Below are 26683 nucleotides of genomic sequence, written 5' to 3'. Positions count from 1 at the left end.
GATGCGACTTTGATCCAGAGAGTGTAAAGTCGCATCAGAGTCGCACTCCACTCTAAATTGCGCAACTTTGGGGTTGCAATAGTGGAAACATAGCCTTACCTTTACTTGACCAGGTGAAGATCCCAAACTGATAAGCTGCGTTGGTGACTACTTCCTTTCTCCGCATCCAATTCGCATGTCAGGAGTTTGTGACCAGCTCTCAATAGAATCGGTTCACACATCTCCAGAGCGAATTGCACAGGAGTCCTGTGCATCTTCTGGTCCATTTAAGGTCCAAATTCAGCCAAACATTTGAATCAAAAATCTCATCTGAAACATTGAACAGGGATGCACCGCACCCCTGCTGTAAGCCGCTCTGTACGGCAGTGTGAACCCAGCCTGAAAAGAGAAATATGGGGTTACATTATTTTCCAGAATCATACTTACCTAGCTAGATGCAGCATCGGTCTGATGCTACATCTGTCCCCGTCACCTCCAAGAATGAGAACTGAGTGATCTAACACTGCAGATCGCTTGGGTCTCACAGCTCCCTAAGCAGAGAGCTGGTGAGCCCCCTGCACTCACTGAAGTGCTGGGCTGTGGAGGAGGCGGGAGCGGCCAGCTCAAGCTCTCAGCTGTAGGCTGAGCCGGGTGCCAGTCCAGACATGTGGGCGGATCCTGACTCCATTGTCGCGTTCTTGCCCGAGCCTAGATCCGCTCTGTGTCATCAGCAGACTTCAGGCTGCTGTACACGGGTCACAGGAGTGTAGAAGGAACTGCACTTCAGTGATCCACAGAAGAAGTACAGCCAAACAAACTTGGACTGTACAACTCTTTAAGGTAACACTGTGACTGTCAGTTTGGTAGGAGCCCACCAACCTCATTGGGGTATCCAATGACAGACAAGAATTACATCTTTGCTAGCAATGACAACTGTTTGTGGCTTTTAGGTTTGTGATAAATATATGTGGCCTAATTACACCAAGCCTTTCATTTTATTCAGCCTGCAACTCCCTAGTATACTTTCCCTGCTCTGCCCAATCATTGTATTATATGTCTATCAGCACTACATTGTACTATTTCTTTATACAGTATTTACCAGACTCAACAATGCAATTCACTGCCTCTGCACCAAGAGCATTACATTTGAAGGCACAAAAAAAAATGCACAGATTAATGCAGCTCTGTGGTAATGAATTAATCAATTAATGTATTTTTTTAAATATCAGCAGAGTAAGTGTCTGAATTTGACCTGATACCATACACTTGCAGGGTTGGAGCATGAAAGGAAGATTATGCAGTACAAAGAAAAAACAAATAGGGTGTTTTGGTACACGAAGATGGAGCCACCCAGGTATACAATGAATAAAAGCCACGTGTAATTAAAAAATCCTTAAAGTCCAATAAATATATTATATATATATATAAAATATGAATGGACGTGAAAAAGAGAGGGATTTTGACGGTGCAAGTAAACTGTGCATACGGAAAAGCTATGTATCTTTTCTCTTTTTAAAAAAAACAGTTTATTGTTTATACAATATATATGTTCCATTTTAATTGAATGTAAAGTAACAAACATATTTCTTTTTACAACAATATAAAAACAAGGTGGTCAAATAGGGAAATGAAAAAGAAAAAGTGTACACTACAAATTCACAGATGGTAATTATTGCATACTAGCCCGACATGTTTCGCATTGTCGCTTTTTCAAGGGATATACAACTGTATAATAAGTCATCCGAAACTTTTAGTAATTCTACGAAAATAGAGAAAAGAAGAAAAGTTTTTGTATACAAACATAGATAGTGTTCAGTGTTAATACAACATCGAATGCATGAAAAAACACGTGTTGTCACTCCGAAATGTCCGTAATGGCTTACCCCTGAAGTTGACCCTACATAACCTCGTCAGAACCGGCGTGTACAGACCCAACCAAGCGGGACAGCAGGGGGGGCTTTTATTGCAACCACAGGGAGCAGAAAAGATGAAGCTGTTATATGAATGGTAAATATTCAGTGTCAACAAGATTGTATACAAAGGGTTAATTGGGTTAAAAGGCCAATGAATTGACACTTACACCGATAGTTAATTCGGGCTCTAGCCAGGGATACAGATGGTCATCGGTATCAGTGAAATGGTGGTTACAAGGGATATTTGGATGGTAAGTATATAAAGCTAGAGAATTAAATAAAAACAAAGGATATTGTTACTACACAGAAAAATGCTGAGCTAAATAATTTAGATTGATAGAATGTCTATGGATGAGTAATGAGAGTTTACAAATGTATCATAGTGGTATAATTAAACTCCAATCACAAGGACACAATGTCTCAAAATCTTCTAGCTGTGACAGCAAAGGGTACACATACAGTTAAGAATCCATGGGGGTTCAATAGATAGGGAAGAAGATAGACATGTAAATGTAGAGCAGGCTGTGGTGTGCACACCAGTCACTCACACTGCTGCAGTCTTGGCTTGCATCTTCTGGCGCTGGCAGACATGGCTGTCAGATGTGCCGGTTTAAATACTACTCCCCATCGAGCCGGCTAGAAGATTTTGAGACATTGTGTCCTTGTGATTGGAGTTTAATTATACCACTATGATACATTTGTAAACTCTCATTACTCATCCATAGACATTCTATCAATCTAAATTATTTAGCTCAGCATTTTTCTGTGTAGTAACAATATCCTTTGTTTTTATTTAATTCTCTAGCTTTATATACTTACCATCCAAATATCCCTTGTAACCACCATTTCACCGATGACCATCTGTATCCCTGGCTAGAGCCCGAATTAACTATCGGTGTAAGTGTCAATTCATTGGCCTTTTAACCCAATTAACCCTTTGTATACAATCTTGTTGACACTGAATATTTATCATTCATATAACAGCTTCATCTTGTCTGCTCCCTGTGGTTGCAATAAAAGCCCCCCCTGCTGTCCCGCTTGGTTGGGTCTGTACACGCCGGTTCTGACGAGGTTATGTAGGGTCAACTTCAGGGGTAAGCCATTACGGACATTTCGGAGTGACAACACGTGTTTTTTCATGCATTCGATGTTGTATTAACACTGAACACTATCTATGTTTGTATACAAAAACTTTTCTTCTTTTTTCTATTTTCGTAGAATTACTAAAAGTGTCGGATGACTTATTATACAGTTGCATATCCCTTGAAAAAGCGACAATGCGAAACATGTTGGGCTAGTATGCAATAATTACCATCTGTGAATTTGTAGTGTACACTTTTTCTTTTTCATTTCCCTATTTGACCACCTTGTTTTTATATTGTTGTAAAAAGAAATATGTTTGTTACTTTATACAATATATATGTTCCATTTTAATTGAATGTAAACAATAAACTGTTTTTTTAAAAAGAGAAAAGATACATAGCTTTTCCGTATGCACAGTTTACTTGCACCGTCAAAATCCCTCTCTTTTTCACGTCCATTCAAATCCTTGCTCAGGGATGTGGTGCCTATCTATGAGGGTGTTTTCCCCATATTCGGAACCAAAACCATAAACAATATATAAAATATATTTATTGGACTTTAAGGATTTTTTAATTACACGTGGCTTTTATTCATTGTGTGTATATATATATATATATATATATATATATATATATATATATATATATATATATATATATATACACACATATATACACACACACACTTATATATACTCCATCCACAATTAAGCAACACACAAGAAACAGCAAGAAGAGTGCTCATCTAGCTACAAGCACCACTGTCTGGTTCCTGTACGATCACGCTGACTGTAGATTCCTGTAGGGCTGTTCCAGGTTGAGCTGGTGGCTCACAGCACTTCATGGTTGGCGTGGGTCCACTGGGTGGGTGGAGAGGACGTCACAACTTCCCACCACTTCCTGTTACATCATCTCCGCCCACCCAGTGGACCCAAGTTCACCAGGAAGTAATGGTTTGGTTTTTTTGTGCTACACTTGGATTGTGCAGTTTCCCTGTTTATATTTTGCATGCTGTACAAGGAAACAATTACGTCATGTTCTGGCAAGAAACATGCTGATATTAAAAGAAAGAGATAAAGAGATGAGTTCATTGTTCTGCTTCTGATTTCTCTGTCCACTCATAGGCTGGGGTGGGTGTATGATGATCTGGGCTCAAAGGAAGAAAGTTAAATGATGCTGGCCATTAGAGGACATCAAGTAGCAGAAAAAGTAGGCGTAGAAAGTTCAGGTTTCACTTGTGCCTATCCTGCCCACTCCAGTGTAGGAAAGCTTATACTTTTGACACCCCTACCTCCCTGTTTCTTGATGGCTAGCGTTGTGCACTAGCTTCTCCTAATGCAGTGAATAGGTCTACATCCTAAACTGCAATGTGTACTTTGCCTTCTTTCCAGTCCATGAAAGTGACTTAAAGTGATACTAAACACACTGTTTAATTTACATTGTCCCTTCTCTTTCTGTATGTGGATGATGGGACTGTAATTAATTTTAATTAGATAGAACATCTTTACCTTTTTCCTGATCATATACAGCTGTCATATGACTCAGCTCTTTCCCAGCCTGTCCGCAGGGAAACATAAGCAGGAGGAGCTTCTAGTCCCCTGCTACTGGTCACGTGTTCAAAACAAAACCAAAAACAAAAAAACAGCCTTTGAAATACAGAGTAAAAATAAATATCAATTATCTGTGTTAAATTGCCATACAAATATAGATTTGAAATGAATTTTTTTTTATTTTTTTGCAACATCATGATGTGGGCTGATTACTGCCAAACACAAACTGTCACGCCCCTCCAGTCTGGGTCTTAGAATAAGAGGGAAGTGAAGCCTCCATCAATCAAGATGTAATATCCCACCCTCATTGTGTTTAGCTGGTAAGTGGGCATGGAGAGGAGGAGGGAGTGGGCTGTCATTTACCAATGTGTATACACTCACATGTGTGACTCTATAGTCACATGGGCTGCTCAGATGTGATGGGGAGGAAATGCTCAGCATAGAAACTCACTGAAAACTGAGCATGTGCAAAGCTGCCAACACTGTTCTGCAAAATCCCTAGCTGAATTGGGGACATGGACAGAAGGGGGAGATAGAGTACAACAGGATCAACCAGGTTTTTTGTAGAATACAGAAAATGAATCTGACCGAGTAAGAACAGCATGTAATACAGCATTTGATAGTTTTTTATGATGCAGGTTTAGTGCAAAGAATACACTCAAAATAGACAAATCTCAAAGAATAAAACACCTTCCTAAGAGCAGATACCACAACATGTCTGCGGTTATATTTATTAGCTATAATAAAAAAAGCTGTTCAAAGCACCTCTTTGAATTTGCATCATATCCAAGTATACCCTGGAGAACCTATTCTTATTTTTTAAGATGAACTCACCTCCCAGCTTTTGGTAGAGGGATCACTAAAAAAGTTGTCAATCATATCCAGTTCCTCTTTGTCTACCACCACAAAGCCTTGGTCTTTTGCATCTTTCCCATACACCTCTGGAGAACATTGGAGAAAAAACACGTACAGGTCATCCACCCTGTGGAAGAGAAGCGTACTCTATAAGTATTACAAAATAAAATAAATGAGAGACAATTTAAAAACAAACAACCAAGCGATTGTTTTTCTTGTAAACATTAAATACTGCAGGAAGTGAGGGGAAATCTTTTGAAGATTTACAATTTGAATTTTTCACCCCACCAGGGCAGGCACAGATCGCAATAACCAAGATCAAAGAAACATTTCAACCCTTCCTCATTCTGCTAAAAAGGTTTATGGCCCCCTTGGAGAGATTTATTTTTCCTTTTTGGGCCTCATGCACATTGGACATTTTTACAGCTGCTATGTTTGGCTTCAGATTTTTTTCTGCAGCCAATAAACTCCCAGGCATGTTACCCTATTTATCCATGCACACATTGGCTGTTATCAGCGTTTTTGGGAGGGGTGTTTTCTAGCTGGAAAAAAAACAAAACTAGTGGTTTTAAGAGTAGTTTTTCAGCTGGAAAAATGCTCTAACTCTGAAAAAAGCTGAAAAAAAAAGCTTAAAACGCCCAAAAACGCTGAAAAACCTGGCTATTCTGCGTTTATCAGCATTTTTGATCCATAAGCTTTCATGAGAGTATAGTTTTACTTAAAAAAAGCTCAAATATGCTACAGCTAAAAAAAACGCTGAAAAACACTACTACAAAAACACAGAAACTCACTCTACAGCTTTCTACAGCGAACGTTACTGGCTTTTTAAAAAAAAACAAACAAAAAAAAAAAAAAAACAAATAAAAAGTCCAGTGTGCATGAGGTCTTAACCTCGGTTCACACCAGAGGCGGCACGACTTGCAAGTCGCCTCGCACGACTGCCGGGGCGACTTGCAAAACGACTTCTGTATAGAAGTCTATGCAAGTCGCCCCAAGTCGCCCCCAAAGTCGTACAGGAACCTTTTTCTAAGTCGGAGCGACTTGCGTCGCTCTGATTAGAATGGTTCCATTGTACTGAACGGGACGCTACTTGTCAGGCGACCTAGGTCGCCTGACAAGTCGTCCCAGTGTGAACCGAGGCTTAAGGTGTCTGTTTAGTTATTTTGCATACAGATACAAAGTACAAAAAGGACAGTAGAACTTGGGAGCTCAGGACAACACACAAAAAGGGGAATATAAAGCAATGGCAGAGGCACAAAGTACCCAAAATTATACATTTAAGTGTTGATCAAGTAAAATGAAAAGTTACATGCAAAAGAGAAAGAAGAAAGAAAAAGGGACAAATCTGTACACAACCATACACACGTGCTCCCCTTCCCCTCCAAACCAATGTTTTGAATAAAGAAGCACAGAGAGGAACTCTAGGAAATAACATTTAGGGAGGGCACATCTGAATAAGAGGCCATGGACAATTCCAGCCAAATTTTATGGAATATTTTAGGACATGCCCCTTTGGAGAGATTTCCCATCACTTCCTGTCATGGCTGGAAATAAAGGAATAGCTCCCTAATGGGTATACAGACTGCAAGTGAGAGGAAATTTTCTGAGTATGGACACAAAACAAAATAAAAAGTTGTGTCTGGAGTTGGGCTTCATCAAACTCAAAATCTGCAGCGTATTATCATAGCCTTATCTGAATATGCACAGCAAGCATTTAAAGTGAAATATACTTTCTACTGAGGCCTCACAAATCCACGTGAGTTAATCTCACGATTAGTGCCTTCTGCACCTGACAGATCTTTCAAACATTTCCGATGGTTGGAACTAACAAATTAATAGTTCTAATGTGTTTTGTTCAAATACAACAATTTACATAAACAAAACAAGAAAAAAAAAAACAAAAGACAAAACAAAAGAAAAAAAAGCAAAAACTAGTAGCAAATTTTTTTCTTTAGTTATATGTTGGCATACATCATGGACATGTATCTGTACATTACACTTGCAAACCTTTGTACATAAATATAATTTTGGATAATTAATGCAATCGCTGACCAAACAAGCATTACAGCTGCTGACACAATCCATTATAAATACCGACATGGGGGCAGAGCCGGCACGCAGGCAAGATGGCCACATAAAGCAGAAGTTCGGCACATGCTGAGATGGCTGGAGTGACCTATATCATTAGGCACCGTATTCTATCAGCCTCAGAAGCGCTATACCCCCTGACTCTATCCCGACATGTCCCGCAAGCGGAAAGACAGTGGGAGACCCAGGAGGATTGTGGATTTCCTCTCCACTCCGAGCAGACCAGATGGCCAAGATGGTGCCGGCCGCGGCTCCCCAAGCTTTTCACACAGTGCCACAACTAGAGCCAGGGGATCACAGTAGAATGGAACAGTGATCCGGTCCAGCTACAATCACCACTTGGGAACCTCTTCAAGAGCCTCTTCCATATACTCAACCCTGCTAAGACCAAGCAAAATATGTCACAGCATGCAGCCAATGGAGCAGAGGTCACTGATGCTAATCTATCCCTGAATGACACTAGAGAGCTGCAAGATTCCATATCAGAATTTCCCACTAACAATTCACAGGTGCTTGCTACCACCCTTAACCGGTTCCCGCCCGGCCTATGGCAGAATGACGCCGGGGCTGGCCCCTCGTCCCTCTGAATGGACATCATATGACGTCCTCCCGGTCATGCCGCTCGCGTGTGCCCATCGGTGATGAGCAGTGTCCCTCGGACATAGAGCATCACCGATCAGGGTTAAGAGCCAATAAAATGGTCTCTTTACCACGTGATCGGCTGTATCCAATCACAGCCAGTCACAAACTTAAACAAATAGCAGTAACTCGCTGTTACCGGTTTCTCATCCTCACATGGGAACAGTGCGTTACCACTTAACCCTTTACTGTACTGTACCCTAATTGCCCCAGAAATAAAAAGAGTACCTGTTGTGCAGCCCATCAGTGCCTGTGGGTTGTGGAGGCCATCAGTACCTGTTGGCTCCCATTCCCCACCCGGCCTATGGCAGAATGACACCATGGCCACCTCTCATCCCTCCAGGTAGATGTCATATGAAGTCCTACCAGGTCAATTCCACTCGTGCGTGGCCCCAGGGACGTGCAGCGTGGCGATGAGTCCATCGGACTGGTTTTGACTGTAAATATTTTACATTGTTCACAAGGTCAACAGGGTCATGTATATGCCTAACTGGCTAACTGATAGCATTTTTCAATGTGTAATTTATGCTCCTAGAACACCAGGAGGTGCTACTTGGATGTTGGGCCTCTGTATGTGGCCAGGCTGTGTAAAAGTCTCACACATGTGGTATCGCCATAATCAGGAGGAGTAGCAGAATGTAATTTGGGGTGTAATTTTTGGCATGTACATGCTATGTGTTAGAAATATCTTATAAATTGACAATTTTGTGTAAAAAAAAAAAAAAAATAATAATTTTCATTTTCTTTCTGTATTTTCACAAAATTTGTGGAAAAAAAAAAAATGACATGACTCATTATGCCTCATAGAATATATATTGGGGCATTTGCTTTGCAAAATGGGTAATTTCACTGTCCTGATGCTCCCAGGGCCTTCAAAAATGTGATAGGTAGCCAGGAAATTAGATGTGTAATTTATGTCCCTAGAATGCCTGGAGGTGTTACTTGGATGTTGGGCCTCTGTATGAGGACAGGCTGTGAAAAACACTCACACATGTGGTATCGCCAAACTTAGGAGGAGTAGAAAAATGTGTTTTGGGGGTGTATGCTGCGTGTGAAATAACTTAATATGACAATTTTGTGTAAAAAAAAAAAAAAAAAGATACATTTTCAATTATACAGTATGTAGCATAGCTTATAGAAAAATTACTCATGTGCAAAATTTTATAAAATAGAAATTAATAAGTGTTTCCCCCCCTCCCAAAAAAATGACACTTTTTTCACTTATATTGCAAAAAAAACAGTGGTGATTAAATACCACAAAAAGAAAGCTCTAGTTGTGCGAAAAAAAAAAAAAATGATAAAAATTTTATTTGGGTACAGTGTAGCATGCAAATATCATGCAAAGTGTGAAAGCGCTGAAAACTGAAAATTAGTCTGGTGGGCAGGAAGGGGATAAACGTGCCCTGTATTGAAGTGGTTAAAGACATGTTGGCGTTTCTGAGGAGTTCCATACATGCAGACATATCTTTAGTGCACCAGTTTAAGATTGACATTCAGGAAGTGGGTGACAGTGTTACTCATATTGAGAACAAGATGGGAGCGTGTGCAGCCATGTTTAATGAGCTAGTGGACGCACATAATGACAGGGAGGATGACATGACCTAGATTAAAACTAAACTAGCAGACCGCTCACGATGAAACAATATAAAAATAAGGGGCATTCCGGAGTCCTAAACTCTCTGAATTAAAGGAATTCCTTCTTAAAACGTTCTGTGAGGCCCTTCCTGACAAAACCGTCAAAGGAATAAACTTATTGACTGTATACATAGAATTCCTAAGCCCTCTCACCTTCCGCAATAACTCCCAGGACATACTATTGTTTGCATACATTTCTATCACATGAAGGAAAGGTTGATGGTGCTCACAAGAAACTCAGATAGGATTCCTCTTTGCCCTCTGGGACTTTCACTTTATTCTGACCTGTCTGCCTAGACCGTACAAAAGAGGAAGAATCTGGCAACAATCACCAAATCACCACACCAAATCACTTCTCAACCACCACATCCCGTACAAGTGGGGTTTTCCCAAGTTGCTAGTTACTCAGGGCAACAAAATTATTCGCCATCATGTCAGTTAAGGAAGGCCTCTGCTTACCGAAAGAATGGTGTATCCTGGAGATACCACTAATTCTCCCTATCACTCCCAAAAAACCTCTCCTCCTCATAGTGATGAGGAGGGTTAACGTGAACAAGCTCAGTAAAATATCTACAAATTTGGATTTCTGATGGATACCCTGGAACCTCCTTCTACAAATTTTAAGCGCTTATGGAGTTAGTGAAATCAATGTTATATTGCAAAATAAAATACGTATTAAAATAGTCAATTTAAGGACACAGAGAGCTCCTGCCATATAAAAATTACTCAAGGTAAGAAAACTAAAAATCATAAAAAAAAAAAACACAAGACAATAATCCGTGTAGGCAGCGCTACATAAATCAACACTATCAACCGATGTGCTGACATAAACCGTATTGAAATATACCATAATTAATTGCAACAATGAAATGACTTAGCCATCAAAAAAATGTTTCAAAGTTCACTTTCTATGTGCAATGTAATGTATTGTATTGTATTGTATTGTATTGTTTAGGCAGTGTATCTCAGATTCTGACTGGGTCTTCTGCCTGTCTTTGGATGTGCTACCCTGGCTCTCTTGCTATGCTGTGTACTTCTCCGGACACTAGGAGCCCCCTGGACCACCGGATAACAGATACTCTTATGTCCATTTTATGTCTTTTCATCTAGCCGAAGACCGAACCGCCTGTTAGCAGCTGTCCCTGTGTCGATTATCCTGAGGAGAGATCTGAAATCACAAACTAACCACCTTTACATGCCTGTTACCCAGCATTGTCTGGCAAGAATTGATTTTATAGGGTGATTTATTTCAGATTTTAAGGATTGTACGGGTGGAAGGAACAGAAAATATTTCAAATGTTACTTTTTTGCTCTCAGGAATATAACCACGGCTCAATTTGCATTGTGGACTGAATCCAATACAATACATTGCACATAGAAAGTGAACTTTGATGGTCAAGTCATTTAATTGTTGCAATTAATTAGGGGATATTTCAATACGGTTTATGTCAGCACAAAGTTTGTTAGTGTTGATTTATGTAGCGCTGTGTACACGGATTATTGTCTTGTGTTTTTTTCTGAGAAAAAAAAAAAATATATAATATAATATAATATAATATATATATATATATATATATATATATATATATATATATATATATATATATATATATATATATATATATACACACATACATACATACACACACACACATACATTTATACACACACACATACATCACAGGTACAATATGCTCAAATGTAATTGAACAAATGAATATAAAGTCATAAATAAATGTTCATTTTTAATATTTTGTTGAGAATCTTTTACTAGCATTTACCGCCTGAAGTCTGGAACCCATGGACATTACCAAAGACCGGGTTTCCTCCTTTCTGATGCTTTGTCAGGCTCGAACTGCAACAGTCTTCAGTTCTTTCTTTGTGGGTTTTTCTGCCTTTAGTTTTGCCTTCAGCAAGTGAAGTGCATGCTCAATTGGGTTGAGATCAGCTGATTGACTCGGCCATTGTAGAATATTCCACTTTTCCTTCAAAAGCTCCTGGGTTGCTTTTGCAGTATGTTTTGGATCATTGTCCATCTGTACTGTGAAGTGCCGTCCAATCAACTTTACTGCATTTAGCTGAATCTGGGCTGACAGTAGATCTTTAAACATTGCAGAATTCATCCAGCTGCTTCTGTCACATCATCAATAAACACCAATGATCCAGTGCCACTGGAAGCCATGCATGCCCATGCCATCACACTGCCTCCACCAAGTTTTACAGATGACGTTGTGTGCTTTGGATCATAAGCTGTTCCAAGCCTTCTCCACACTTTTTTTCTTCCTGTCATTCTGGTACAGATTAATCTTAAATTCATCTGTCCAAAGAATGCTTTTCCAATACTGGTTTGGCTTTCATAGATTTTTTTTGGCAAAGTCTAATCTAGCTTTTCTATTCTTCGGGCTTAGGAATGGTTTGCACCTTGTGGTGAACCCTCTGTATTTGCTCTTGTGAAGTCTTCTCTTGATTGTAGACTTTGACAATGATACGCCTACCTCCTGGAGTGTGTCCTTCACTTGTCTGGATGTTGTGAATGGGTTTTTCTTTACCATAGAGAGGATCGCGTGATCATCCACCACTGTTGTCTTCCATGGACGTCGAGGCTTTTTTATGTTGCTGAGCTCACCAGTACATTCTTCTTTCCTCAGAACGTACCAAACGAATGTTGCTGCTATCTCTCTGATGGATTTGTTTTGTTTTTGAAGCCTTACAATGGCCGGTTTCACTTGCATGGACAGCTCCTTTGAACGCATGATGTAGGTTCACAGCAATAGATTCCAATTGTAAATACCACACATAGAATCAACTCCAGACCTTTTACCTGATTAATGAAGAAATAACAAAGGAGTAGCCCACACCTGGTCATGAAACAGCTTTTAAATCAATTGTCCAATTACTTTTGGCCCCTTGAAAAGGGCATCCCCAGTCTTATGAGCTGTAATTCCTAAACCCTTCTTCCGATTTTGATGTACATACTCTCAAATTAAACCTGAGATTGTGCACTTTCAGCCCATATCCATTTTATAACTATAGCTTGAATATGCTTCTGTAAATGCCTGAAAAAAAATCTAAAATTGTGCCTGTGTCCAATATATGGACCCAACTCTATAAGGCAATTCTGGATTTTACATCTGTCTCTTAGTGCTCCATCATTAGACTGGGGCACATATTTATCTCATAACAAGGTGCAATTTGATATTTTATCATTCAGCATCAACGATCTGAACAGTCCGGCCAAGAGAAGCATGGATTGGAGGAAAGCGCGTAACTTTAAAGCTGATGTTCTATGCTTGCACTTTTGCATTAAGAATGCTCCTAAATTTTGCAAAGGGGAATTCCTATACATCTACCAATCTAACGGCCCAATGAAAAAATGTAATTTAAGCTCCTTTCTATAATGACTGACAACTTGGGCCTCTATATTGCCCTGATGTGCGAAATCAATAACAAAGGAGTAAACACTGATCAACATGCATCTTCCCAATTCCAAACCTCTATTTTTCTTTAATAAGCTTTGGAAAAAAAAAAGATTTGCCCAAGACATGTTAATCTCTGTGGAGACTTTAAAACTGTGACGGATGAATTCCTTGATACATCAGATCCTTCCCACAGCAAATCTTCTAGGTCAACCGTGACTTTGTTTCTTCCCAAGGCACAGCTTTATGATGTATGGAAAGGTCAACATTCCAAAAGAAAAGGACCTTACATTTTTCCCACATGTACACCGTATTTATTCTAGAATTCACTTTTTTTTTTAGTCAACAAATTTCTTTTGCAAAACATCTCTAATCAGAGATTTAAATGATCACCTGGTTGGACCATGCTCCCATCTCAATCCAAGTAGGAGGGGGGGGGTCACACTGAGACCAGGGCAAACAGGTGGCGAAATGATGTTTTTCTAATGTACACACCTGAAAACAAAACCAAGATATCCTCATATATAGAATTTTTTGCTCCCAATAAGGACTCGGTTAGTGACCCCTTAATACTTTGGAATTCACACAAGGCTTATGTCAGGGGTCTTCTTATTAAACTGAATGCAAATGAAAGGAAAAAATGGTTGCAGAAACTCGACATTCAATTGTTTACCATTAAGTCATTGGAAGAAAAAAAATAAAAAATATCCTTCCCATCTCCTTAGTTCTAAATTGGCCCAAGCGAGGCATGTACTTCACTCTCTGCCAATGTTTGAACACAATAGGAGGTTAAGAAAATTAAAAGCCAGACAGTACTATTGTGGCAATAAAGTGGGTGAACTTTTAGTCTCAGATTAAAGGAAAAAACATTTAAAAACAAAAAATCCCAATTCTAATACATCTGCCCACGGGGGAAAGAACTTATAATCCTTAAGATATAGCTTAGGTCTTTAGCCTAGATTACAGCAAACTATATAACCTCCATGATGATACCACTACTTCCCAGCCTACTCTGGAGATGATTGTAGACTTTTTAGATTCAATTTCCTGCCTACAATTCACAAAGACGACTTGATCCTATTGAATGCTTCGTTTTAGGTGACTGAAATTGGCAAGGTGAAATCCTCTTTGCCACATAATAAATCTCTGGGCCAGGACTGGCATTATTTGGAATACTACAAGCACTTTTCAGCTCATTTGATTCCTTACCTAGAGAGAGTGTATGATAGACTGCTGTGACCTCTGCTTCATTTCCTAGGAAAATGCTCCAAGCTACGGTGATCTACGCTACGCTTTCTGAACCAGCGAAACCAACTACAAAAGAATTCCTCTAATGGGACTTTGTGGGGGCAGTGACTCCTTAGTAATCAAACAGTATTTGAAAAAGTATTCATTTTTTTTTTGAAAAGTTAAAAACAAAATGGGTAGAACATAATGATATAATCACATGGATGCATATACAGATATAAGTGCAATTTCACATGACATACAAACGACCACTGGACTTTGATATGCAAATACGTCAGAGGGTGACCAACGCGTTTCAAATTTATGACGGTAATCCTCTTCTTCTAAACCAGGGAAAGTACCAGTGGCTCCTCAAAATTTTATAGACCAAAATCCCTACTAAATGTCGATCTAAAGATCTATGCAAAATGGATAGCAAATAGATTGGCCAACCTACTGCATTAATTTGGTCAGCCTACTGCATTTATTAATTAAACTAGATCGAGCGGGATTCATTCCAGGCAGACAAGCCCTGGATGCTACAAGGTGCTTTCTGAACCGGATATAAAGGGCTGAGTCATCAGGGGAACCTTCTCTGCTTCTCACGTTAGTTGCAGAGAAGGCCTGCGACAGGATTCACTAGGGCGATTTATCTCAGGTTTTGAACAAACTTGGTTTATACGTTAATATCCACCCAGCAATGTCTGCCCTGTATACTACACCATCTTCTCATATATCTGTTGAAGGGATGTTTTCTAACAGCTTGTGGGAAAGAGATCTTAAAACATCCTTTACAGATGTGACGTCATAAGGGGGCAGGGTCTCCAGATGACATCTCCAAATGGTCATGCCCCATGGCTATATATGTAATGGCACGCGCCGCAGGTAACATTTACAGTGGGAGCTAGCGTCGGGAGAAGATCGGAGGAAGAACCGGCAGAGGAAGAAGACAGCGGAGAAAAGAACAACCGAAGGAACGGAGAAAGAACTGGCAGAAGAAGAAGACATCAACACTGCGAGAAGAACCAGAGGAAGAAGACATCAGTGCAGCAAGAAGAACCGAAGGATGAAGACATCACTGGAGGGAAAAGAAATCAGAGGGAGAAGAGAACTGGAGCTGCTTTAAAAAAAAAAAAAAAAAAAGGACTTTATCAAAAACCTGAATGCTGGTTTTATTTCGTTGACACTTTTTTGGGTGAATGTGTAGGCATACACATTCACATAGGGTGGGGGGCCCCCTTGTTAAAGGGAGCTTTCAGATTTTGATAAGCCCCCTGCAACCACCACCCAGGGTTATCGGGAAGAGGCCCTTTTCTCCATGTGGCCTGATACGGTCCAGGAGGGGGGGTGTCGCTCGCTCATCCCCTCCCCCCGCCTTCCTGACCTGCTGGGTTTCATGCTCAGATAAGGGACTGGTATGGATTTTTGGGGGTACCCCACACCATTTTTTTTTTTTTGGTGTGGGGATTCCCCTTAAAATCCACACCAGACCGAAGGGTATTATCTCGGGGGGGGGGAACCCTACATAGTTTTTTTTATTTTTACAAAGGGTTCCACCTCAAAATTCATACCAGACTCAAAGAGCCTGGTATCATCAGGATCAAAGTTGGATCCCGTTGATTGAAGTCGGACATAAAGTTGCAGGGCAAAGTTGGATCCACAGTCATATATGACTGTCGTGTCGTACCAGCGTGAACCCGGCCTCATTGACAAAGCTTAATTTAGGCCGAGTTCACAGCATTGTGAATTGGATGCGACTTTCCCGCATCCAATTCGCAATAGCGGGTGATTTTGAAGGTTCACATATTTCCACTGCGGCTCCGGTGCGAATTTGCACAGCAGCCCTGTGCGTCTTTTGGTCCATTTTAGGTCTGAATTCAGCCAAAAATTTGGGCTGAAATCAGACCTGAAACGGTGAACCAGGACGCACAGGGCCGCTGCTGGGAGCTGCATGCAGCGGGGGTGTGAACCCAGCCAAAAAGTGATGTTAGAAGCTGACTGCTTATTATGCACAACTGCACCAGTTTGAGTAAATCTCCCCCCATATAATTCAATTTACTCTACAGCATAGCCAAATGCTCAAGGCGAATGGACTTACTGAAAAATCATAACATGAATTTATACATGTCTACAAATGTTCTGTAAGTGCATATAATGTAGATTTGCCAGTGTAAATGAAGCACAACAGTATGATGTAGACACAGCTCATCATCCACTGTCCTTTAAAGTATGCAGTCAACCCATTCATCTGCAGCGCAATAAATGCAGTGACGTGCATCCCTGTTATTAATGATGTTCACTGCAGCCTTGAACTGTGCTGTATGTTCATGATGACCCCATTCCTCAAAAAGTAGCTGGGTACAGGTGAATAAATCACCCATGCCCAGCTAGTGTTTTCGTAACGTTCAATAGTGATTTAAAAAAAGTGCAAGCATCTATGGTAGCCATCCAGACCCGGCACCTCTTTTTTGGGGTGAACTAATAAAGAAGTACATTTTTCATGTAGCTAGACAAAGCTATGTTCACATTAAACACCCGATCATCCGCAGCGCAAACAAAAGAGAGGATCAGAAGAGATGATTGAAGAGAAAAATACTTTCCTGTTCTATGTGAGGGAATGAATCCTATTTAGTGAGATCAAATCATGATGTGCAATGTACAGGAATGCACCGAGCTTGCTTTACTATAGTCAAATCATTATTTCTTTGAGGACAGGAATATTTTGCAGACATACAAGAGACAACGTAAAACCATTTGGTAGCGCCTGTGCACAGTACTCACTCGTACACTGTAGGATACACCCATACTAAAGGAGCATGAAAAATGATGGCACAGAGAAATCCAATAAAATGAAGCCATGGCAGCCTCTTATACAGGGATAGGTCTGCACACAAGGTAGTTAATGATTACAGCTTTTAGCCAGGAATAAAAGCTGCTGTTGTCTCTCTCCAAAATGTCTATGAACTACAAAACCGCAAAACAGATAAGTATAAATATAGGTCAATTGCAGTCGCCGCTGAATCGGCCTACGCCTAACTAAAAGGAAAATTAAATGTCAGCTTTCTGTGGGCTGAGGTTGTGCTCCTGTGGTAAATCATTGTGCTGTGCAGGGAGGTCATCTAACCCACAGGTGAGTAATTACAGGTGCTACACATTTCCCCAACAAATGTGGCCTTTGGCTTTGCACATATGGGCATTAATAAGTGAAACTGCAATTGAGAATTTAAGAATAAGTGAACTTAAAAATATATATCTCTCACTTTGCACTTTTTTTGCAGGTAAAAAAAAAATGTGCATTCACTAATTTTTTTTTTTTTTTTTTTTATGAGCTGGGAAAGCATTGCACCAGCAATCACCAGATCGCTGATGCCATGCAGGTTTCCTGCAAACTGTCAATGTGAGCTGTCTGCCCCAGTTTCACACCCACAGAAAGACTCAATGAACTACCACGGTGCTCAATAGGGGCATGGTAGTTCATGGAGAGCTACAAGCCAACAACCGCAAAGGATGTCGGGACTTGCATTTCAGCTTGTACTTCTCAATAATATACCAGGGTGCAGTTGAACTCTCTAGGTAGTTCATTCATGTATCCTGTAAGAGTTCGAGGTATAAGCAGACCACTTACACTGACAGTCTGCAGGAGACCTGCATTGCACCCATGACCTGCTAAAACGTGGGTGCAATGGGTTACAGACTCCCAATAAAAAAATAAATAAATGCACATTTTTTTACTTGAAAAAGGATGTGCATTTATTTTTTGATTTTTTATTGTGTTATTTTTTTTTTTCTTTTTTAAGAGGTGAACCTACCCTTTAACCACTTGCCGACCAGCCGCCGTCATTATACTGCGGCAGGTCGGCACGATCCCACGAACCGTCGTAGCTATACGTCGGCTTGTGGGATCGATATAGCAGGCGCACCTGCCCGCTGCACAGCGGGGGGTGCCGATGCTCAAGGCCGACGGTCGTCATGGCCGCCGGCCACGAGCGATCGCGAGCACGAGGGACAAAACATGGAAGTGTGTGTGTAAATACACAAATCCGTGTTTTGTTCTGAGAGGAATGACAGATCGTGTGTTCCTATTAGCTAGGAATCACGATCTATCACTTCCTCTAGTCAGTCCACTCCCTCTTCAGTTAGAATCACCTCCCAGGGAATACAGTTAACCCCTTCACTGCCCCCTAGTGTTAGCCCCTTCACTGCCAGTGACTTTTTTACAGTAATCAATGCATTTTTATAGTACTGATCGCTGTATTAATGCCAATGGTCCCAAAAATGTGTCAAAATTGTCTGATGTGTCCTCCATAATGTCGCAGTTACAATAAAAAAAATCGCAGACCGCTGCCATTACTAGTAAAAAAAATAATAAAAATGCTATAAATCTTTTTTTATTTATTTTAAACCAATCAATATACGCTTATTGAAATTATTTTTACCAAAAATATGTAGAAGAACACATATCGGCCTAAACTGAGGAAAAATTTGCTTTTTTAAAAAAATTTTTTTTAAAATGGGGATATTTATTACAGCAAAAAGTACTTGATTTGATTGTAGCCGTATTAGTGCAATTGTGACAGAGAAAATTGAGTACTGTCCGTGATACTTTTTTTATTTGCACTAACATACAATTTTTCAGGACAAGCTTTCGGGGTATGTCCCCTTCTTCAAGAGTACTGCTTGGACCTTGAAGAAGGGGACATACCCCGAAAGCTTGTCCTGAAAAATTGTATGTTAGTGCAAATAAAAAAAGTATCACGGACAGTACTCAATTTTCTCCAGCAAAAAGTACAAAATAGTGGTTTTTTTTTTCAAAATTTTCCCTCTTTTTTTTGTTTATAGAGCAAAAAATTTAAACCGCAGAGCTGATCAAATACCACCAAAAGAAAGCTCTATTTGTGGGAAAAAAAGGACGTCAATTTTGTTTGGGTGCAACGTCGCCCGACCGCGCAAATGTCAGTTAAAGAAACGCAGTGCCGAATCGCAAAAAGTGCTCTGGTCAGGATGGGGGTAAATTCTTCTGAGGCTGAAGTGGTTAATGAAACATAAGCACCACTTTTCTGGTGCTGTGGCCCTTTTAAAAGGTCCTGTGCCAGATTCAGAAAAAAACTTTTGGTGATTTTATAAAGCAATGTTATTACTGCACCAAATGCAAAAATATATGCCTGAAGAGAACTAAACTAAAGGAAATTAAGACCAACTCATGTTTGCTGCCACTACCCCCTACCCTCCCAACGGGTCACTGGTTGTTAAAGACACGGTCAGCTTCAGAGATTAAAGCCTCGTAGTGATGTGGACAGTGGTTGGAGCCTGACGGGAAAACTGATACAGCAGTTTTCCCATCAGGCTAGCCCTCCCTTTGTAATTGACAGCAGGCAGTGGGCATATTCTAAAGCCAATACCAGGCTGTCTATTGGCAAGGGATCTACACACTGCCTGCTGTCAATCGCAAGGAGAGAATGGACCTGATGGGAAAACGAATGTCTCTGAATCCCCATCAGGCTCCATTTACCCAGCTTTAAAAAACCTCGGCTGCTGCGCTGTCTGTGTGACAGCTGCAGAGGCGGGAGTAAGCACAGCTGAGCCAAGGATGGAATGTCCGTACTGGACTCAAATTCATGTACCTGTTTCCAACAGATCCCCGCGCAGACAGGCGGAAGCACGACAGAATGCTAAAGTATCAGAGTGTCATAGACACGGTTTATAAATTCTCATGAATGGGCAACAGCAAGTTTTAACCACTTCAATATCAGGCACTTAGACACCTTCCCGCCCAGACCAATTTTCAGCTTTCAGCGCTGTCGCAATTTGAATGACAATTGCGCGGTCATACAACACTGTACCCAAACAATTTTTTTTATAATTTTGTTCCCACAAATATAGCTTTCTTTTGGGGGTATTTGATCACCTCTGCGGTTTTTATTTTTTGCGCAACAAATAAAAAAAGACCGAAAATTTTGAAAAAAAAACAAGGTTTTTCTTTGTTTCTGTCAAAAATTTTTGGAAATAAGTACGTTTTCTTCTTCAATGATGGGCACTGATATGGCTGCACTGATGGGCACCGATGAGGTGGCACCAATGAGGTGGCACTGATGATGAGCACTGATAGGCAGCACTGGTATGCGGCACCGATGGGCACTCATAGGCAGCACTGATGGGCATTTGTAGGTGGCATTGATGGGTACTTATGGGTGGCACTGATGGGTACATATTGGTGGCACTGATTGGTGGCACCGATGGACACTGACTGATGGCACTGATGCCCCTAAGGGTGGCATTGCTGGGCATCAGTGCTGTATAATGGTGCCAGTGCCCATTTGTGAGCACAGATTGGGCATTGACTGGGCACATTGGGCACATGTGGATGGCCATGGGGTACATACCTGGCCATCCACATGTTGCCCCTCTCCCTGGTGGACCTAGTGGCGATCCCTGGTGGTCCAGTGTGCTGATCTGAGGGGGGGCTGAGCTGATAAACAATCAGCACAGACCCCCCCTGTCAGGAGAGCCGCCGATCAGCTCTCCTCTACTCGCGTCTGTCAGACGCGAGTGAGGAAAAGCCGATCAACGGCTCTTCCTATTGACATTGTGATCAGCCGTGATTGGACACGGCTGATCACGTGGTAAAGAGCCTCCACCGGAGGTTCTTTACCAAGATCGGTGTAGCGGTGTGTCAGACTGACACATCGATCCACCGATCGCCGCGACGCCCAGTCAGGATAACTGAACCACCGCCCGGCCGTCATCTGCTATGGGCCGAGTGGGAAGTGGTTAAAGCATACAGTAGCTAAAAAGGCAAAACTTTTTTTTTTTTGTAGTTTTGGATATAGTGCAGAGGGACTACAACCCCTGTCAGGTTTTAATCATTGTCTGTGCCACCGTTAAGGGGATTCACCCTTTCTCCCCCCTCTCCATTTGTCCTGTTTACTCTTATTATTAAATGTGAAAGAAAGTCCCACATTTTGGGTTGTTACCAGAACAGGAATAAAAGGGAAATAATAATAAAAATAAAAGTAATGGGGGGACAGGGGGCGGAGCCTAGCGGAGCAGACATGCATTGTTAGAGCTCCACACCGCTGAGGAGAGAAGAGAAGGACAAAGCGGAGCCTGCAGGCTCAAAAGGTATCCATTTGAACCTTTTTGCCCCAGGGAACAAACTGTGAAAGTTTGGGCAGGAAATATGGTACTGGGAGGAAGCCGTGGCAGAAATAAAAATCACCTCACAAAGAGCTCACAGGCACTCACTGCAACTAAAGCAGCTCCAGTCACCTCACAATATACAGCATCAGGGCGCTCTCACAGACAGAAAATGTCACAGCAAGACTCTCCATTTGAGTCAGATACAGAACAAATCCTCTCACAAACTTCTCCACAAGCCTCCTCAGCATCCCCAGTAATATTATTACAATTTGAAAAGATGCTTCATAAGGCTTTAAAACAAACCTCAGACCAAATAACAAACAGCCTAACCAAAGAAATAAGAGAGCTGGGAAACCGTACCGCAGCCTTAGAAATAAAAATTGATGAAATTGAAATTACAACCCAAGAAAATATAACAGAATTGGAACAATTAAAAGAAGAGAATTTAATACTTCAAACTAAGCTCGAAGATTACGAAAATAGAGCCAGACGTTCAAACTTGCGCATAAGGGGAATACCTGAAACTGTGACAGACCTGCAATCTACTATTACTGCTCTATTACAAGAACTAAAGCCAGATATCCCTATTGAACGTTTAGAACTGGACAGAGTACACAGAGCCCTCACAGCCAAAAAGAAAGACGGACCCCCACGTGATATAATCACAAAATTTAATTATTACAGAACGAAAGAACAAATACTAATTGCTGCAAGAAAAAAAAAGGAACTTAATTTTCAAGGACACAATTATCAAATTTTTGCTGACCTATCCCAACTTACTATTACTAAAAGACGATCCATGAAACCCCAACTAATGGAACTGCAACGCCACAACATTATGTATCAATGGGGCTTCCCCTTTTCAGTCAGATTTAACTACCAAGGTACAATTTACAGAAGCAGATCAGCAGATGAACTACAACAAACCCTTTTAAAATTAAATCTGACAGAACCCACAAGCAGCAACACCCCCACACGCAGAAGAATGGCATCATCTTCACCTTCAGGCAGCACTCAGAAAATTTCAGAACAAAATGGGAATCATCATTCTCACAAAAGAGGCCGTTATGCCACATCATCCATGGACCAAGAAGATTCAATGGACTGACATCCTAATTCCTGATATCTCTTCATTTATTATACTAAGAGATGGTTCTCTATAAAAAACCTATATTTATAACTGAATGTGACTGCATTCTGATAGTCACACACTGTGAGGGATCATGTTACATTCCAGTTATATTTCTTATTACTTCTGATTCATATAGCCTTAGAATATATAAGTGAAATAAGGAAATTCTTGTTCAGTTATATATTTTCAGGTAATAACAATAGATTTATTACTTTTTAGGACAAATATGTTCAATAATCCAGAAGTAATGGAAGCTTTTTCTTTCTTTTCTTAAAACAAATATATTAGTACCTAACTAGTTCCTAGAACTATGTTTTTGTTTATTCTAATCTGAAGCAATACAACCTCAATTTTATGAGTTAATATATCTAAACAGTTACATATGAATAAAATATGTAATTGTTTACTCTAAAAGGGTTAAAATCCCCAAATAATTCAAACTATCTTCATCAATACCAAAGTTATTAACAGTACCTTTCTAACTGAATTATTTAGCCTAGGGCAAGACTAACCATATACAACCACCCTGGAATAAATAATTTCAACAAAACCTATATTCTGCACTCCAATTAATGAAACATCATTTTGATGTCTTTTGACATAGCACTTCTCTCCTGTAAGCGGAAGATCCGTGTACCCCCATTAGCCCTCCTCATTCTCCCAACCATATTATGTGGGAGTGTGACGAAGGCACTTATTCCCCTGAGAGAGATATTTATTCTCTTTCACGGGTAAATTGTGATTACTTGCAAAAAATAATTTATACAATGTATCATCTAATCTCATATGTTTTTTGTTTACTCTTTACTCCAGAATTCACTGGTTTCTTTTCTATCTTTTCATCTCTTCAGTCCACACAGGTTGATCTGCGCAGTCAGCTCTGCATAACAAAAAGTCAAAACTATTTGATCTGTTGCCATGGCACCACTGAATATACTTTCCCTGAATGTTCAGGGAATAAATGTCCCTCAAAAAAGGACCAAAGCCTTCCGTACTTTCCATAACAAGAAGGCTCACATAGTATGCCTCCAAGAAACACACTTCACCAAAGATTCTACTCCAAAATATATTTCTCCTTTTTATCAACAAATTTACACGGCTTCTGCCTGTACCAAACAAAGGGGTACTCTAATTGCATTTCACCGATCCACACCATTCACCTTATCATCAGAAATTAAAGACCCAGAAGGTAGATACCTGATACTCATGGGTTATATAATGGATACAGCAATCATGGTGATTTCCTACTACGCTCCTAACAAACAACCTACACCATTCCTCTCACATATATTACAAGTGATTAATACACACAAAATAGGAACAGTGATAATGTGCGGGGATTCGAACCAGGTCCTCCTCCCATTTCTAGATAAATCACCTTTTACACCATCCAAAATAACCTCTAGATTACCTTTTTCTCAACTTCTTTCCAAATACAATCTGGTAGATTCGTGGAGAGAAAGTAATCCAATGAAAAAGAAATTCACTTATTTCTCGCACCCTCATCAAACCTTCACCAGAATAGATCATATTTTTCTAACAATAGGAATGATACCAGAAATTATTGCATCAGATATAATTCCGATTCTGTGGTCTGACCATAATGCAGTATACACTACTATAGGCTCAGCCATACCAAAAGCGCATGACCCAACGTGGTACTTACCGGACATAATGCTCAAACACCCACTACATCAGATGGCCATTGAACAAGCTTTAAAGGAATACATATCAATTAATAATACAACAGACATTTCCCCAATAACACTGTGGGAAGCTCATAAGCCTGTCTTGCGTGGTACAATACAAAGACAAATGGCACTATTTAAACGGGAACGCAAAAATCTAGCAAAAAAACTAGAACTCAATTTTAATGCAGCCTACATATCATTCCAAGATAATCCATCTCAGAGTACAAAATCTCATCTGGAAAAATCTAGATTGGAATACGATCTATTTCTCACTGAGTCAGTTGATAAATCCCTCAAACGCTCCAAACACAATTTCTACATGAATACAAACAAACCAGGTACATATTTGGCTCGGGCATTAAATTCAACTAACAAATCTTTCAAACCAATACGTTTGAAATTATCAAAAAATGTTTATACTTGTAATCCAGTTAAAATAGTCCATAAATTTCACTCACATCTCGCAACTTTATACAAGACAAACAATGAATTTAATCCTACAGAGGCTGAATCCTTCTTCTCAAAAATAACCTTACCTGAGTTGTCTCAGAATCAAAAAAGCAGTTTGGATGAGCCTATAACTATAGATGAAGTTGCTAACGCCATAAAAGACCTAAAACTTAACAAAAGACCAGGCCCAGACGGCTACTCGGCTTTATACTATAAAACATTCTCAGAAATACTCTCTCCCATTCTCACTGAAACTTTTAACAAACTTCTAGAAGGACATTCTTTTCGGCAAGAAACACTAATGGCAATTGTTTGTATGATCCCAAAACCCCTTTCTGATGATACTTCCTGTGTGAATTATTGGCCTATCTCTCTGTTAAACCTTGATATTAAATTATTAGCAAAAATAATAGCAAAACGCCTCAATAGCATTATAGGAAAATTAATACATAGAGATCAAGTAGGCTTCATGCCAAATAGACAGGCAGGCGATAATATACGCAGGGCAGTGTTATTGGCACATATTGCTAAAAAACGGAAAATCCCTTTATGTTTTCTATCTCTCGATATTAAGAGGGCATTTGACACAGTATCCTGGCAATATATGCAATATTCATTACAAAAATGGGGTTTTGGACCCCACTTTTTAACATGGATCAAAGCATTATATAATAAACCCAAAGCCTATATAAAATACGCTGGATACAAATCTGATGCCTTTAATATTGAAAGAGGTACCCGACAGGGTCGCCCATTATCTCCCTTATTATTTGCCCTTATACTCTAACCCATGGCCCAATACATCAGAACAAACCAAACTATAACTGGCATTGAAGTAGGAGGTATTACACACAAATGATGTATATTTGCAGACGATATATTACTTTTTCTATCATCACCACAGGTCTCTGGTCCTAACTTAATACCAGCTCTTGATGGATTTGCAGCCCTATCCGGCCTTATGATTAATCCTAAGAAATGCCTAGTGCTTAATATTTCACTCACAAACATGGAATTGATCCCGGCTAGGGCTGCACTCCCATTCACATGGGCAGAAAAATCAATCCCATATCTTGGAATTCATTTAACAGCATCTCATTCTGACTTATTCTCAACCAATTATCCTCCTGTATTAAGACAGATCACAAATCTAATAAAACAATGGTCGCAACTTCCTTTATCCTGGATAGGGAAGATTAATGCAATCAAAAATGACTATTCTACCCAAATTGCTTTATCTATTCAGAGTCCTCCCTATTACAATTCCTTCCCATTTTTTGAGAATAGTACAAAAAAGAGCAACTTCGTTTATATGGGGCTCTTCTAAACCACGTATACCTATACACACACTACATCTTCCCAAAAATAAAGGAGGCCTGGGATACCCTAATTTTACTAACTACTACAGAGCAGCACATTTGGCCAGTCTGTCCAAATACCATGCAAAACAGGAAATCCCATTATGGGTATTTATAGAGGCTTCAGAAAATGACCCTCTATTAATATCAAACTTGTTATGGCTTGATCCTAAAGACCGCTTTAAAATTCATAATCCCATAACTAAACACTTCTTATCTCTCTGGGATAAACTAAAAACCAAATATCAGTTACAATCTCCACACAATCCTCTCCTCTCTTTTATCAAAAATCCGGCCTTTTATCCGACATGGATCTACCCAAATTCTTTTAAAGCTTGGACAACATCAGGCATTCAGACACTAAATGACTTCATAGCATCTAAATCATTCCTTTCATTCCCATCGCTTAGAGAAAAATATGATCTACCAAACTCAGAGATATTTAGATATCTCCAAATCAAAAATTTCTATACACCATTCCTAAAGGGGGATACACCATTATCCCAATTATCCATTTTTGAATCAATCTGT

The 26683-nt window shown here is 40.0% G+C and overlaps 1 protein-coding gene across 6 annotated transcripts in view; it reads right to left on the bottom strand.

The window, feature by feature from the left end:
- NCOA7 (nuclear receptor coactivator 7) overlaps positions 1 to 26683 on the bottom strand; it is a 254603-nt gene that overhangs the window by 44118 nt on the left and 183802 nt on the right. For all 6 annotated transcript variants that reach the window (XM_073627200.1, XM_073627204.1, XM_073627205.1 and 3 more), the window contains one exon: positions 5359 to 5506. In XM_073627200.1, coding sequence (XP_073483301.1) covers positions 5359 to 5506 — 148 coding nt within the window. The remainder of the gene's footprint in view (positions 1 to 5358; positions 5507 to 26683) is intronic.

This window comes from Aquarana catesbeiana, linkage group LG04, assembly GCF_042186555.1.
Source record: "Aquarana catesbeiana isolate 2022-GZ linkage group LG04, ASM4218655v1, whole genome shotgun sequence".
NCBI lineage: Eukaryota > Metazoa > Chordata > Amphibia > Anura > Ranidae > Aquarana > Aquarana catesbeiana.
Note: the sequence above shows the minus strand (reverse complement) of the source record. Positions and strands in the feature narration are given on the sequence as shown.